This window comes from Aptenodytes forsteri, unplaced genomic scaffold (genome assembly GCF_000699145.1).
Source record: "Aptenodytes forsteri isolate BGI_AS27 unplaced genomic scaffold, ASM69914v1 Scaffold269, whole genome shotgun sequence".
Classification (NCBI taxonomy): domain Eukaryota; kingdom Metazoa; phylum Chordata; class Aves; order Sphenisciformes; family Spheniscidae; genus Aptenodytes; species Aptenodytes forsteri.
In genome coordinates, this window is record NW_008794418.1 from 1,266,113 (window position 1) to 1,284,032 (window position 17,920).

The 17,920-nt window shown below is 38.0% G+C and overlaps 1 protein-coding gene across 1 annotated transcript in view; it reads right to left on the reverse strand.

Annotated features, from left to right (window-relative positions):
• The window catches only part of NFAT5 (nuclear factor of activated T-cells 5), a 43,476-nt gene extending 27,013 nt beyond the window's left edge, over positions 1-16,463 (reverse strand). Inside the window, exons 1-2 of the mRNA XM_009289437.2 lie at positions 16,356-16,463; positions 2,679-3,237 (exon numbers count right to left, since the gene is read on the reverse strand). Coding sequence (XP_009287712.1) covers positions 2,679-3,237; positions 16,356-16,413 — 617 coding nt within the window. The 5' untranslated portion in view covers positions 16,414-16,463. The remainder of the gene's footprint in view (positions 1-2,678; positions 3,238-16,355) is intronic.
• Between the last annotated feature and the right edge of the window lie 1,457 nt (positions 16,464-17,920).

Consider the following 17,920-nt stretch of genomic DNA (forward strand, 5'->3'; position numbering starts at 1 on the left):
AGACCGACATATTATTGTATTTTGAAGGGAAGCGTTAGAGAGGCAGCCATTGAAATGAAGTTCACTTTTAACACTCAAAATACGAAGTTTTAGCAGTGTGACATTAACACTTTGGCCTCTCCAACACAGCTCTATGTTTTCCTGACATTACTTTACTCTTAAAACCCAAGTTACCTTAATTGTCAACATACTAATATTTTATACACTGTCATATTTATGTGAAGAGATGCTGCCTAACAATTATTTGAAAGTTTTCCCTCTAGAAACCTAAAGTAATCATTACTTTCAATCAGATTGGCTGAACTTGAAAGCAACTGTAAAGCCTTCACCAGAACTTCTCAGTGGTCTTTCTTCTCAAATTACGAGGATATCATTTACACATCCTTTTAATTTAGTTTATTTATAATACTAATATCCATGCGCATACAAATAGTAAAATATTTCATACACACCCGTTTATTAGCTTAATTGTTACCAGACAATGTCTCCTCAAAGCTAGCACTTCTTTTCTAAAAAAGAAATGTAAGTGGCAAACCCCATGAACCTATTAAAACAGATTTCATGAGGTAAGGTCTGCCTGGTCCTGCACTGGCATCGGGGCTGTTCCTAGTGGAGACCTGAAAGTGAAAGGGAGACCGAGCATGTCGGAAGTCTGAGACTCTTTGCCCTACATCACCATCAATTTGTCCGTTTCTAAAAAGGCTTTCACAAATTCCAACAGTTTCCCCAGGAATATTCTTTTTCTTCCTACCTTTTAAAGACAACTGACTAGAAGTCTCTTTTGAGGCAAATGCTATTTCCACTTCACAAATTAGCAAGGGTGCTTTCCTTGCTCTTTTCTTAAAGCCAAAAGTAAATGAACTCCCTTGGCTGAACTCCATCAGACTGGAAAGTTAAAACAAAAAAGTCACTACTGCGACCTAGATTTGTAATGCTGAATCTCCATCTTCCAACTGCAAAATTGAGTTTTCTAATATCTTGGCCATTTCTTATCCCAGAGCTTTTATTTAAAAGGACAATTCTGTTACATAAGAGTTTTGCTGCAGTTTAATCTAGCCTGTATACGACACATCAGGAAAAAAATTATGCTTATCTACCCCTGCGTTCACAGAGCATTGCTGACAGTACCGATGAATGTTCACTGATTTAGCCCCTAATATTTTAGGGAATGTTATAGTCTTGTGATGTTTTAGATTGACATCATACATATTGTTCCAGAGTTTACTAAATCTCCCGTCTGTCCAGAGGTCACATTTACAGTCACCCAGTTCTTGCCTTTCGATAAAGTTTCTTCCCTTTGTAAGGGAGAGCCTGACCTCCTTTGTGCTCAGTGGAGGCAGTTTCCTAGTTCCAAGTAGCTGCTTTACATATGCTAACTTGCTTCTTCAGGTCTACCATGTACTAATGTTTTACTTTATTATCAGTTTCAGCTGGTGAAAACAAGAGATGCTGGACAACTGCAGTCAAAGCTTTGAGCGGTTGTTGTAAGGAGAGACCAGAAGACCCAGAGGTCCGAGGAGGCAGGAGCGGGCGGCAGAGCCAACGCTCCTGGTACCACCCAGCTCGGCTTTTCCCAGTGCGGTACCCAGGCCAGCACACTCTGGAGAGTTTCTCAGAATCACCTTCTCACAGTGAAATTTTAAGTATGGAACTGCAATGACCCTGGGAATACAGACTCCAGGCTCTTTCCCTTTGGAATATGAGAAGTTCATAATCTTTCCCATCAGTCAAATTTTAATATTCACCATTACTGTGATGAACATTAGAACGTACTGCAAGCACATACATAAAAGTAAAAACAGAAACAAAATACAACACCCCCCCAAAAAAAGCCAAATCTATCCACTTGACCATCCATCTTAAAAGTACTAAAGAAGCCACAAGTTAAAAAATAAAATATGTATCAACACTCTATTGTAAACTGATGGACTTTTTCCTCTTTAAGCAACTACTGAAATGCATTTAGTGAACAGTGTGAAGTGGGAGAGATGAGAGACCACCACCCAGGCGTGCCCACATACAGACACACGCATGCACACAACCCAGAAGCACAGAGAGAAACAGGATTAGAGATTTATTTCTGAAAAAATCAAATACAGAAGTGAATTCACAAGAAAAAACAAAATTTTGGTTCACCGTATCATCTTAACATTTTATAAAAAAGGATGTGTTAATTTAAATGATGAGAAATCTTAACAAGCCATTAACTTCTACTCCCATCACCCTCCCTATTTGATAAATAGAGAAAGAGGCAAACAGAAGCAGGTAAAGTGCACAGACTGAAATCCTCACATAAAATCCTGCAAAAAACATTAAGGTTTAGGGTGCGTCCAGTCCACTGCTGCCTTTCTTTTTAAATACAGTAACGTTTTCATTGCCATTTTATAAACGGAATTGTGCAATCTTTTAGGAATTTTACTTAAACAAGAATACAGATGAGCTCATCAGCGCTGCATCCAATTGTTGCAGGAAAGTTTAGCCTTATCTTCTAAATAAACATTAACAAGTCTAATGAGAACTTATCATGGGCTAGGACGCAAAAGGGAACAGCAGAGAAGGGAAGGGATTTATGTGAGAACCTGAGTAGAACACTTGACGGGGCGTGGGGGGAGTTTTATTAGTTTGGTTTTACATATGGTGATAGAATTTAAAAAAAAAAAAAAAAGGCAGATACCAACCCATTTCCTGCTTTTGAGTTGCCTTTGCTGTCCGTGCTGAGCTGAGAAAGGACATAGTGAGGCGCTTTGGCACTGTCGGCATCAAATATATCCATGTTGGACTCTTCACAATCTCGACGTTTGATCCCTGGCCTCTGCTTTGGATTTCGTTTGCGTGATTTACGTGGCACCTCAGTGTTATCATTGTAGGAACTGGTACTCATGTTACTGAAGTTGGAGGGTGAATCCTCCATCCACATACTGCAGCTCTGTTCTGACTCCAATCCACACCCCTCATCCTGGCAGGACATCCGACTGTTGTCCAGCAAGTCCTCAGGTGGTGGCGAGATGTACAGGACTGTGTGTCTCTTCGGCGTTGACTGCTGCTGCTGGACTGTGTTACTGGTTAACTGCTTTTCACTTACCCCTCTGGTACTTACCCCCACGGCTGAGGAGCAGCTCTCCACTTGCATAGCCTTGCTGTCGGTGACTGAGGTAGAGTAAATGGTAGGACTGGAAGAGGTGGTAAAGGAGCTGCAAGCACCGCCCATGGAGGAAGAGGAAGGAGCTGAAGAAGCATCTGCGGTGTATAATTCAGAAGTAAATACAAGATACATGGTTCTGTGTGTGCTGGCTATAGCAGTCCCATTGAAATAAAGTGATTTATGAACCGATTTCTTTCCCCCAACAAATATTTGGAATTTGGTAAGTTTTAGAATGTAAATGCTTAAAGCAATACAGCCTAGCCAGTACAGTACTTTGGAAATGTCCAAATAAGACTTAGTATGATCCACTGTAATCAACTTTTTTAAAACTTAATGTTAATTCATAAAAATGGCTGCAAGTAAACAGAGCTTTCATTGCCTCAGCTGGACTAGTTATTTGTGTAGAAGCCATTTCATCTAAAATAATGGAAGCCCCAATGCAAAATGCTTATAATCCACATTCAATGCCAATTAAACCATTTATTGTTGGAATTTTTTATTTTTGAAAAAGACGGGACTGTGCTTAGCCACAAAATATTAAAATAAGTTTCTAACCTATGAAGCAGAGAACTACAGGTCATTTTTAATGCAGACACTCCCTGCTTCAGAGGCAAATCCTGGAATAAAAATATGAGAAAATAAATGAGAAAAAGAGCTGCTGATTATTCCATCATAAATGAGAAATAAAATATAAAATCAACTGAGTTGGTAGGCAAAATGGAACTGGTATCAGTCACTATGACATAGCTGTTTATTTTGAAGGTTCAAAACAGGGATGAAGTATCTATATTGCTGACATGCTGATATAAGACGACATGACATTTCTGTAATTTGACTCTCAGTCACTGAGACTGATTTCTCTCAGACTTTATTAGCTGAGTCCCTTATGCACACAGAGACAGCTTGGGACAGACCTCTGAAAAATTCATATTAAGCAGGATATTTTAAACAACGTGACTGTGACTTCTCTGGAGGTCACACAGATCAATCTGTTTTAGAAACATGAAAGGACAGCTAAATGATTAAAACAAAGCCCTGAAGATTTCTGGAGAACAACATAATCATTTCCACGGCAGAATTTTAATGGACGAATCAGCTGAAAACGTAGGCTAAAACATTTGAGAGGAAGCAGTATGGACAAACTTAGGTCTTTATTTATTTACTTAAATCAGCTGTCGCTCACTGAGGAATAACTAACTCAATTTTATATTAAGATTTAAACTTCTTAGGGGGAGATACTATTTTCTGTATTTCTGCACTGCTGACCACACCTTACATAATAAACCAGAACCACAGAAATAATATAATGTTGGAAACAAATTGTACATTATATATATACACATAATTATACAATACGTTTGTTCAGCTAGTTACTGGTGTCATAGGGGTAATACCTATTGTTAAGAGGAAAATGCTGTTTTCCTTTGTCGTTTGCGATTTTCCTAAAATCCAAGATATTGTATTAATCTCTCAAGTCTAAAAGGTTTAGAGACAGTTGAACTATTTTATCCAGTTTAAGCTACTTAAAAGTAACAGAATAAAGTATGTTCAGCCATGATATATATATATTTAACTAACAGCAAAACTTAGCAAACCTTCCTATAAATCAGCCTACTTGTGATTACCAGGGGGTATCAATGACTGATGATAAAGCATCATTAAACCATTGTTTCTTACAGCTTTTCTGTGCTAAATGAATTTAAAAGTAAACCTACACTACTACAGATTGTAAAATTTAGTGGTCACTACAGTTTATCAATAAACTATTCTGCTTTTATCTTCATAGGAAGTCCCTTCCCCAAACCTCCCAGTGAACCAGGAGCAGATGAATGATACCAGTTCCATTTTCCAGTTTGTTCTTTGGCAAATATAGTGGCTGAAATTGGAGAATTCAGTCACTTTGAACTGCATTCCAATTTAAAGGCAAATTTATCCTTTCTATATTTTGCATTAATGCAATGCCTTTTTCAAAAACATTTATAGGATTGGCAAGAACTATTAAATCTAGATATTAATTTCAGTGACAATATTTAGGAGCTGATTTGCAGCCACTTTGAGTTGAGAAAGATCGTTGCTATTTGGGACATTTACTTTGTTTTGTTAAAACAGAATTAGTTTCCATTCATCATTTATACACTCAAACAGAAAGAAATAGAAATATGCAGCATGCATACAGCACATATGCTGCATGCAAGTGTTTGCAAACGGAATACATGGAGCACGCAGCAGTAATGCTGCAGAACTGGATTACTGAACGGCAGTGTTTCCCCCATTTAAAATCAATTCTTCTTTTAACGGATGAAACTGAGCATCATGCACAGTACAACGCAGTGTATGCACGTCTCGCGTTTGCCTGTCCATGACAAAGACTTTGACAAATAAATAATTATGTACATTGAACCAGGGAGCAGGGCTCTAGAATTGGAAGACTTGTCCTCCAATAGATTAATACCAAAGATTTATCTTTTTGCAGCAAATACTGGGAATGTTTTAGAAAGGTCTTTTAAAAGACCTGTAAGAAAAACTTGAAGTGACAATCCATACACAGGTCTGCACTGGAACAGGTGTGCCAAACACTGATCAGACCCTGCATTTCAAATGGTTCAATGCATACCCTGTCCAGAAATGCAACAACTGTACTTTTCCCTCACTTTCCTAGGGAAAAAAAATAAATACATCACCAAACAAAATACTTTTCGGTATAGAGCTAAAAGAGCTGGTAATGGTATCATTATTTTAGGGTGCAGCATTTTGCAATATTTAAGTTGCTATCTTTATTGTTATCCAAAACAATTTCTCCTCCAGGTTTTTTTCCTAGAAGTTAGAAAGCATGTATGTGTATGAATGTGTATATGTTTTTCCTTTATACATTTAAAAAGGAAAGAAAAACTGCCCCTTATAAATTGGTTATACTCTCCTCCTTTTATCAGACACACCCCTGTGTAACAATAAGATTAGATTATTGAAACAATATAAAACTAAACAGTAATGGCAAGAAAACCTCTCTCTTTAGCTTTATGTATTCTCAAATGAGTGCCATTACCATCCATAAACATGCAAGTGTTTTAAAGTGTGTACAGGCCAGTGTCTTCTCTATTATAATCATTTAAAATATGTAGGAAAGGATGACAAGTATTACAGCCAATGAAATAAACTGGCTATATTAGAACAATCAAATACACAAATTTAAAATCTATTTTGGGGGATGAATTAGTAATTGCTTTAGTAACATTTTAAGTCACACAAAGAAACATAGTAAAATTTATGTTTTCTCCCAGAGTCTGCAGGCCTTTAGCCAGCTTATCTTCCTTTGAACTAATAAATAAATAAATGGGGTCAACCAAATAAGAATTCACAAAGTTACTATAATGAATAAGCCACTATATGTTTTACATGGCTCCCATTTTGTTTTATCAATTTATTCTAAAGCCAGTGACAACACATGCATATCTGCTACCCAAAGGAGATCTCTTGGTTGAATATGCTGCATTTTGAAAAAGAAAAAAAAATTATTCTAACGTTTTCAGGAATTGAAACTTGACTGGTATTGCTTTAAAAGGTGAGAGCATTTTGCATTTCCTGGTTTTGAGGAATGAAGTTTTCCCCAATATGCAGATAATAAACAAAATATAACCAGTGGACATTCAGGGTGAGGGGTGTACCTGGTTGCTGGTCTGCCAAGTTAAGAGTGGAAACATACACACGCCTTTCCTGGTTTAAGCATTTCTTTTATTTGAGGTTACTTTCTTTAGACACATGTTAAGGTGAATTGTTACAGGTGGCTCTTTCGTTTGCAGTTTAACAGTGCTTGCAATGACAAATATATAGTTTAAATGAGTATGTACATTTGGAAGTATAAGACTGAATATATTTTAACACAGCCTCAAAATAAAAATTGCTTTCAGAGCAATAACACTGAATAGAAGCCAAGTGCATGTTATGGCAAGTATGCAGCCACAGTATTGTAAGTGGAACGTGCACCAGCATCACGAGGTTTTTTTTTTCCTTTTTCTTAATTAAAAAATGAGAGAAAAAAGAAAAGTACTTCCACATTAGAGCAATTTTGATCACTGTTGAAACTAAACCTCCTGAATCTATTCACTGCCATCACTGTAACACGTACAGTAGTTGAAATAAATAATTCAGAATTTGTTGCCTGTCCTACAAGCTTTTTTTCTCTGAGAGTCAGAATGATATCAAACAGTTCAGCATAACGAAGTCCTGGTTCTGTTTTGGACATCATAATTTACACATCAATAACAAGCAATTCCATAATGTGTAAAATGAAAGATAGAAAATAACCAAGAACTAACAAACTAAGTGGTTAGTGCTGGAGTTCAGAATGCAAATAAAGATAACCAATTACTCCGCACTACTCCTAGGAAGACTAAATTTCAAAGAAATTCCAGTTGCTGGTGACACCAGTCATTTGTACATTTCCTTCCCAGAAAGTCTAAAAAGGTGCCTACCGCTCCCAAACATTTACCTCACTTTCAGGCAGTGAACAGAATTACATTCACAACCAAGAGACTGAATAATTCAGGTTCTCTCTGACAACAAAAAGCAGCCGAAAAGCAGGCAGTGGAAGAAGGGATGCAACACACATGTGGCACAAATGCATGCTGCTAAAAATCACAGGCTAATAGAATATCAGAGACTAAGGGAACACATAGCAAAGAGCATCCCCATGAGCAAATCAGTGCAGTCTTTTTCTTTTCAATAACAGAAAGCATTGTACAAAGAAAATTTATTACCTCCTGAGTTAGCAACTAAGGCAATGACATATATTTCTATATCCTATTATATTGTGAAGTCAAACAAGGCATTCAGCCTCTAAAAAAAGGTCTGAAAGGCAGGAGAAAGGAAAAAAAAAAATATCAACAACTTGGCATTGAGGGAGTCTTGTCTTTAGATAACACTTATGTAGAGCCAATCCTGAAATCCTTGTTCATTCTTTCCAAAGAGATCCTTAAATACAACAAGGATTACCAAGTTCTCAAAAAGAAACAAATAGCGTCCTGATGAGGGTTTGTTGGGGTTTTTTTTTTTCATTGCAGCTGGAGTGCAAAGCAAGTCATTTTCCAGACTGGAAAGTTTAAGATTGCGAATGCAAATAAATTGCAAGTATTTTTGGTTTTACAAGTTTTTCAGCCACCTGTGCATGAACAGCCAGGACTAGCAAAAAGCCATTAAAGAACTCGCCTTTTTCTCTAACCTAGCCTGCATCCCATGCGATCCCCTATGCTATGTTCAGAAAACAATTACATGTCAAAAATGAAAACTCACCACACAGGGTGAGGTTTAGGTGGTGTATAAGCTTAATATACGAAGTATACCCATTTATTCAATTTGTTAATTTATCTAGCATGTCATGTTCTTGATAAGACTTTTGTACGTTAATTGGTTTATTTGAACCACTGGACACAGAAGAACAGTTTCAGAACAAAACCAGAAGGATACTATGTGCAAAATTTCCACCATCAACCCTTGTGTTGCCAAAGGTTTTAAAGGTAAAAACCAGAACTTACAAAGTGGCTGCAAACCTGCTTTCAACACCTCACATGCCAAACTTGGGTTTCTACTTTTCTTCTTCTTGTATTACTGATGTAAGGTCAAAAACTTTTCCAAAAAGTTTAGTTTCAAATCAGTATCAATCCACTATTTAGAAATAAAACAAAAATAAACAAAAAAGAAAGAAAGAAAAGAGACTTATGAAGAAGTCTGAAAACAAGACCGACCTATACCCTGGGTGAGATTGGATGGGTTAAGTGTCTCTGGCACTATTTGTCTTCACTATTGACAGACACTGTCACACAACCCACCACTCGATGCCTGTCTCTGAATGGCGAAGCTAGAATGCAAGTTAAGTGTATTAATAGAGAAAAAAACTAGCATCCCAGCAAATATAATAAAGCAATCCAATTCACCAGTTATTAAAAACACTCAGATTCAAGATAGGTAGGTTAATTTAATTTACATTAAGCCCAACAGTGTAAATTCCCCTTACATTCACATGCTGAACCAAGCAGTGCATTATACTTTGGGTAAATACATCAATCAATCTGGTTTTGTTATAAATGACATCCGTTATTAAATTAACACTCAAGTTTAGGTATCTAAGTAGAACTTTTGTTAGTGGCTCACACACACCAATTCCATGTATCTTAGATCCTTCCCCACTCAGAGCGATAACCGGCTGCACTCAAGCAAGTCAGAACTCTAGGACCCTCAGCTGCTTTCTTCAAGCCCTACCTGTCATCTCCTCAGCTCCCTCCACAGCCTGCTACCCTAAAAGAGTGACTGTACGATGATGGCAGGATTGATGGATCTAACAAAGAACACTTTAATTTAAGAAACAGACTCTTTTGTTCTTTAGATACATGGTTGGTTTTTTCCTAAGAAATTAAGAACTCCTCTTGGCCTTCATGAAGTCTTCGATGCTGCAAGGAGGTGCCCAAATAATAGTACAATACAACTGTTCTCTTTCTGCCCTTCACTGGCTTGGTTTTTCATTATTCATTAAGGAACAGGGAATTCTCTTGTCACAAAGTAATTCTCAAGCCTTTTTGATGTAAGAATAGAAGCCACTTAATGCAAGAATTTGCCATAAAAAACCTCTCAGAATGATAAAACAGCTTGTGTTTGATTGAGCAGTCCTGGAAAATTGGGTTTACTGGCTATATGATATTCAGGAAGACTGAAAATAAACTTAATCTAGAAAAAAAGAGATGATCTAGAGTACATCTATATAATCCTTTATAGGTAATCATAAGGAAGCTCTGCTCCATGCAGAAGAGCAGGTATGCACTCAACGCACATACAACCCCATACAACTACAATGTTTTAACTGAATTTGCGGAGAACACGTTGTCTAAAAAGTTTCTGTAAAACAGAAACAGTAAGACAAATCTTTTTCTTTTGCATTTCCCAGCAACGACTTCTCACCAGCAGACAGTTGGTCGATGAAGGAACCTCTCCACCGCCGCGGAGCCGTACTTCATCACAGCCCGGCCTCTCCCAGACTAAGGCAATTAGCTCCGCCATAGCTCTTTCAGGCACACACTATTGCCAGGAGTAATACTTAAAACTTGTTCACATATATGTTAGTGCTAACAAGCTAGAGCGGCCAGGATGCTGTACTGATATACAGCACCAGGAAGATGCATTTTTAAAGAGCATTAGGATCTGGTTTAAATTAATTCTGTAAGAAAGAAGTATGCGACACATGGCTGAAGCAAGCACACTGCAGACAGAAATCCCTGGAAGACATCCTCCTAGGAAATTACAGGAAGGCATTTCCAACTGGGAGGGCAGTGGGAAGAGGAAGAGAAAAGCCTACAAAGAAATGAAAGTTTTTACAGGCATTGGAGGCCAACTACAAAGAAGAAACTTTTTTTCTGATAATTTGTTTACAACATGTAATTATAAGGCCAGGATAATAGAGTTAGTAGCAGCACTGATATCCCCTTTGAAATCTCTGGTAATTATTTCTGTATCAACAGGAAAAACTGACTAATGACACCAGGAAGGATGATAAATTGACAAAATATTTTCATTAAAAATAAAAATTAAGAAGCCTGACTCTAGCTACTCAGAAAAAACAAAATTTAAAAAACCCCCACATCTCCATTTTGAGGCTTTATTAGAATCTTTAGCTTGAGAATGATGAAAAAGCCTTATCCTGACAGTGGAAAACATGACCCATACCCCTTAGCACCCAGTCGCTACCCCACAGATGATGCAAGTATTTTTATCCATTTCTCTACAGCAGCAATTGAGAAGCAAAGCCCTATTTTCGTAATTAAAATGACTAAAATGCTTACAGCAAGTATTTCAATAACTACTCTGACCAAAAAAGCCAATTACTCCTGTATGGGACAAGTAGTTTGTCCCTTTAATTAAAAAGGAGCACAAAATTGACATGCCCACAAAAAGGTAAAGCTCCATCGTTTACCAAATATTTTCCCAGGATACAATCATAGATGTTTGGGAGCCAGAAAAATTCAATACATCACAGGTTAATCATATCCAAATATGAAGAATGCAAAAAGAGATCAGTAAATACATTTCAGTGGCATAAAATCTGTTCCCCTTTTGTTACAGCAAGAACACCACTCTTTGTGGAGAATTCAATTTGAGATAAGAACTGGGAACTGTCAGAATGGAAACGATGCAGGAAATACTGTCCTGGGAAGCAATACAAAAAATACGGGAAGATACATATTCGCCTCTGTGGAAAATGGAGAGCAGCTTAAGAGATCATCAACAAGCTGAAGAAGCTCATTCCAAGATCTGCTACAGAAAGAATGAACGGATGATAAGCAGAGAAGCAAGTTTCTGTAACAGTTTTCCTCAGTGGGGTTCAGAAGGTTTGAGCATTCCTGTTACTGGAGATAAAAAGATGAAAATGCAACGCTTGTTTAAAGTACGTAGTCGAAAATACTCCTGAATCATCCCCAAAAGACAAGAATAAGGTGTTGGCCTACCAACTAGAAAGACACCTTTGAGAAAGGACTTAAATTAGCAGTGTGAATTTTAAGCATTTGAAGCACTTGTTCAATGTGTCTTGACCAACACAAAAGAATTGTTCAACCTTTAAGAACCAACTGAAAAGAATCAAGCATCCCTCCTTGCAACTGGAGCTTAAAAATATTGTGTAGAAGGCATTATTAAAGCTTCAGGCGCATTTATTTCATATAAGAAGTCTCCAGGCACAGCTTACAATGACATTTCTCAGCATGACACCCTCATGCATTTCAAGAGTCTAGAAGATGATTCATATTTAATGTGTTTATGGTACCGCACCAGGCAAAATCCTCCTTTTCCTGTCCCCTGAACAAAGACACTTGTCATTCAAATAGCAAGCACAGAGAACAGTTTCTAGCAGTAAAACCAGATCCTTTTCCTCCCTTCTGCTTTCCAGAAGAATAACAGAATTAGAAGCTTGAGATAGCAGTTTAGGTTGTGAACATCGCAGCTGAAAATCCTAGAGTTCTATTAAATTATACTTGCCTGTTTGATATTCAGAGTGGGTAATACCTCTTTTGTCTGGATTAATGAATGAGATACACATTTATTAACAAATTAATGAAAATCCAATCAGCAACATTCCATTTTAATACTCTTAAAACTGTTCTGTAAATCACAAAACAAATTTCCAAATGGAAGAACTAGAAGTCTGCCCCTGCGAGGTCATCACTGCTAAAAACAGCCCATCCTGCTCCTCCAAAAAAAACAGAGAAGTTAACTGCAGCAATATGTATTTCTCACCTACAATGTGATTTATACAGAACAAAACCCCACAGCAAAGCGACTGACAGAAAAGCCTCAAGTAAATGGAATTTCAGCCAGATACTACCTTACTCTGTGTTTTGGGAAGCAGAAAACAAACTGTGTTAACTATTACAGGAGTAGTAAAAAGCTCTCACCGCTTCGGATCACTCCCTGTAACGTAATCCTCTCATTATCGAGAGTAATCATATCTGCAGTTGACTTCTACATGCAGCGTGCTAGCAGCATTTCAAATTAGCCCTTCCTTTTAAAAACAAGAGTAAATGAGATCACCCACAACACTACGGAGACTGAACTATCATTTTCCTATCCTTTCCTAAAAAAGTGAGGGTTTAGAGCAAGTAAGGGCTGACATAAAAATAAAATTGAGAGAGAGAGAGAGGGAGGGAGCAAGACTTACACAGAACAAGGGAAAGATTTCAGATATCGGAACACTAGGTTGCCAAAGTCATCTTTCCTCCCCACCCTATCATCTGTATAGTGTCAGCTCCTCAAAAATGTGCCTATAGTCTGCTGTTAAGGACTTGATATATGCAAATGAATAGTCAATCTTGGTCTTTTAAAATATAAATGTAAGATATATATTTACGTTTTCCTGTATAAGCATATAGACATGAACAAAGCCCAGGCTGATTTTCCTCCTATTTTCCTGTTAAGAAATCAGAGCCCAGCCCAGCCAGACTTCTCATTACTACAAGAAGCTGGCTGACAGGGCTTGAAAATGTGGTAGCAACTTTTCAGAGACACTATAGCAATCCCAAAACAATTAAAGAAAATAGTAAAACACGATACAGCCTTTTATCTAGAAACATGGTACAGCTACAGCAAGAATGCAGCCAAAAGACTTGTGTCCTATCCTCTTGAGAAAGTGGAGAGATTTGGGTGCAGAAGAAACACACAGCTGACCTCAATGAAAAGCAAAAGCGCTCCTGGGATTCTGGAAGTCAACTGACAACACCGGAGAACGCTCCTGCTCCAAGGTAGCTGTGTGCTGCGGGTACCAGCATCAGTTCAGAAGTGCTGAGTTCAAGATGGCTTGGACAAGGAATCCTGATCAGCCACTACACAGCAGGAATTTGTGGGAAGGGGGACTATGACTACAAAACAATCCACTGCAAAGAGTAAATTCACCTCTCCTCATACCCCCACCTACAACTTTCATAGACATTGATGTTCCTTCCTCTGTTCCTAAGAGCTTGTCCCCAGCTTTGAAGAGAAAAAAAGTCTGGCCTCAGACTTACCAGAAATACCCAACCATCTGTCCACCCTTGGGGTATTATATATCTATATATACATGTCTATCTTATCTCCCAACACCAGAGGGAGGAGCAGGGACTGTTCCTTTCAGCTTTCTGCTCTGTCTCTATATTTTTGGAACACAGCCTACGGACCTGTTTTGCAGGTAAACATTTATCTAAGATGCCTGTATTTTCTTTCAAGGATGTGGCAGAGGACAGGAGAAAAAACAAACAAACAAAAACCCCACTAAGACGTTACCCTAAAACTATCTGATACCATTCATTGGCCTCAATTCAAATGCTGAGGTTGAGCCTTCCCCGAGTCCGACGGGAGTTAGGCACCCACTCCCCTGTAACAGCACCAGCTACATTGCTCTGGGCTGGGGCTCACCTCTCCTTACATGTGTACACAGCACAACTCACTGTTGAATGATCCTGGTCATCACAATTATGTGTTTATAAAAGACCAAGATTCAATTGTTCTTGCCCTCGCTGTAGTGGAAAGTGACATAAGCAATGAAAACAAAACTAGTCTCTGCTCTGATTGGGGGTTTTTGGTTGGTTGGTTAGGTTTTTTTTAAAGAAAATTTTTAAAAACTTGGAGAACTGCAGTTGCTTGTGCTTAATACTTCTGATCCTGATTTTAACAGCACCCAGAAACTTAACTGTCACGTCACAACACTGATGGAAGGTCTCCAAAGCCACAGTTCAGTAGGCAATTTAAACCAGCACAAACTGACAGCCGTTGAGAGAAGCTAGCTCCGCCTCTTCTGACTGCTCCTTCCTCCCCGTATTACTCCTTTCCTTGTGCCACCAAAAGCACTTGTGCAGACCCGCAGTGGACCCACCTGGGACAACTCTAACCTGGAGCAGGTCCTCGATCCAATGCACTCTGCAGCACGCACATGAAAAGCTCTTTTGTCGGCAGCGGTATCGGCTTAAACTCTTTGTGAAACTACGTTAGCTCCGACACTGAAAAGTGTTCTTATTTGAACGAGTAGGTCTCCCTTCAGTGTTAACAAAAAAATCTCAACACTATTTTTTGAAGTTTTTCATTCAAGAAAATTGTGCTGCAGTTTAACCCAAACACAGCTAACATTCTTAGGTTTTTTTTTTAAAAGGAACTGGACTGGCTGTTAGCAGACACTAAATACCTGGAGGTAACAGACATTTAGTTCCATTCAAGTTTTTAAGTCTTTTCTGTTAGATACAGAATTAATTAGCAGTTCACGTCTATCTGTGGATTTAGAGTGTAACAGGGTTTGTGGGATTTTTTTGTTCGCTTGTTTTTAAGATACATGTTTCTGCAGGATTTGGTTGCTGCTATGTCTTTGAACCAAATCGATCATTAAGTATCTTGATTTTAGAAATATATGCCCAAATTATTTTTTGAATGAGTGATATAAAAATATCAAATCCTTTCAATAGAATAAATAAAAACATCAAATTCTTTCAGTGACTGAAGTTCCGCTGTGCACAGTTAAATCCACAGGTTCTCTCAGAAGAGGTCTGGCAAAACATGAATGGTGAGCAGTGCTGTAAAGTTTCTCTGACAAGTCTACAATCACTTCGGTTTCTGATCAGGATTCCTGTACCATGCAAATCTGGGAAACATTCTCACACAAACATTTAATGCATATGAACTCACAGAGAGAAACAAAGAATAATGCAGCTACCTGAATCCTCACCTTAAATATATACATTTTTCTCAAGCAACATTTTAAGGCCAATTAGGAAAGTGGAACTTGACCTTGTAAGAAATATGGGGATCAAATTATGCAAAAAAACCCCGCTTATCCAATGAAGAAAGATGCATCAGTCATGAGCATGATCATTTTCCCTTTTTTCCTCACTGCACAGATGTTTACTAACATATACAAGTTACTGACAAGAATTCCAGATGCAAACCAGCACTAAGGCTAACCTCACAAATCAGAACTTTGCCTGCCCTTAAACCCTCACTTTTTTACGTTTAATGAAGATCAAGGACAGAGTCCTTAGTCTAAAGTCTAAAACATGACTGGGAGTAAGATAAAGATGAAAATAAAAAGGTCATGCCTCATTTTTATATGCTGTCAAATAAAAAAATAACTAATTTAAACTTATCAGTTTATAAAAGTGCCATCCTGACATATATTATATTCTCATGCATCTGAGAATTTTGTAAGACATTACAATAGAGAGCTACGTGTGAATGGAGTTTAAATACTAAGCTTTCTCAGATCTCTTAAAGGAAAACATGACCTTTCCTCGTCCTTACAGTTTGGTAAAAGCTTCATGGCCCAAAATGCAATCTCCCATTCCACTTTTTTATCCTAGCTAGAATTCACTGCTTTACAGTCGGTCAGCATTGTGCCTTAGTTCCAAATTGGTGTTTATTACCTCTGAAGGCAGAGTGCATTCTAGGAGTTAACAGGCTTGTGCTGCATAACAGAATAGCAAAACAGAAAACTTACTTCTTATGAAGATTTATATATATAAAATACAGCAACCATTAACATAGAATACCTGATAATTTAGATCACCCAGTTTAGTTTAATTTCTATTACCTAAATTCTCCTAGAATGAACTCTGTTACTTCTCCACAAGCTCTTTTTTTACAGTCAAAACTTTGCCAGCACTGTTCATGTTGGCCAGAATGTTACAAACCTTAACAAAGCAACTGAATAAATGAGAATGCTTACCAGCAGCAACTACAGCTGGAGGCGGCGAACCTGCCTCGCCACCACTTGTTTGGCTCATGGATGCTACAGATGTTTCTCTGGAAGGTGGTAACTGCAGCTCCTTTGGGAGAAGGTCATAGACAGATTCTGTTGAACAGAGGGAAGACAAAAAAGGATTTAATCAAAAATGTATTCATGTTCTGTAAGAGAAAAGAAATAATGTTTTTGCCTAAAAGAGATGAACTATAATCCAACCTTTTCAGAACCTTTTGAAAAAGTTACATTAAGCGCTTGGAGATTTTAACATCATGGAATAAAGTTATGTCAGAAAATAAAACCACCACAAAAACATTAAGATACACTTCTGAAGACCAAAACAAAAGGACACAAGTTTGTTCAAACAAAGAAATAATTCATGAACTTCCATGGAAACTGTACTCATTTAGAATGAAGGGGCTGACAGCACGTACAATGAATCATGTAAGAATCAAAGACAAACCTGTCCTCAGAATTCAAACTGTGCAACTGACTTCCAAAGAAAAAGAGACTAATTTAGTACCGCCATCCGCAGAACAGCCTATAAAGTCTTCCCAAAAGTGTCAATTCTTATTATGTAAGATCCCTTACTTCCATTTACCTGCAACTTCTTTTTTTTTCCCTCAAACTCGTCTGTAAACTCATGCAGATGCTCCAAAGAAAGCAGTCTCCACTAACAAAATGGCTAGTGCCAATACATTTGACACAGAAAGCTCTTGGATATAACTGTGGCAGATCCTGTGCAGCAGTACAACCACTAAGAAATTTTTTTGCAACTTCTCTATTGTGAAACAGCTATGGCCACCACACACAGCTCACCTGACAGAGCTTCAGCAGCCAAGACACAAGAAGTGAAGTCGACAGCCTCACGTTCAACCTGCTTCTCTATGCTTGCTGATGGTTCAAAGCAAGTCACTGCCTACAGTCCGATGGCTACTTCGGAGTTCAGTTAGCAAGAGTTCTCACTGCACTCAACGACTGAGAACGTATCACCGAGTTCTTCTGGGTCAAGAACAACTCCACTCAGGCATGAGCACATAAATGCACCTCTTCCAGATCCACCATTTCAAACACACGATTTGGAAATGTAAATAGCCTAGATGAACAGCTATAAACTGAATTAACAATTCTACACCACTAAACTCCATGAAACTCCTTTATATGTATTATTTAGGTGCCTGAGACAGATATGGAAAACTCAGTGTGCATTTTTTAAGTTTTCTACCCTATGAAGCAACAGTTATACTCAACTGATCCTAAAGTAAAATATCCTTGTGCAGCATTTCTTCTGTAAAAATTATTTAACTGAAAACCCACAGAGTTGTTAACTAAAAAGCTTTACCCACAATTAGGCCCTGTAATAAATGAAGCATACTCAAGACAAACGCACAGGTATGTACACTCCCAGCAACATATAATTGTGTTAGAAGTGTAACACGTACCAAATGCTGGTTACGCCACGAACCAGAACAGTTACCATACTGGGTAAGAGTGAAAATACTCCCACCACGAAACGGCATTAAAAAAGCCCAAGAAAACTTTAATGCTGT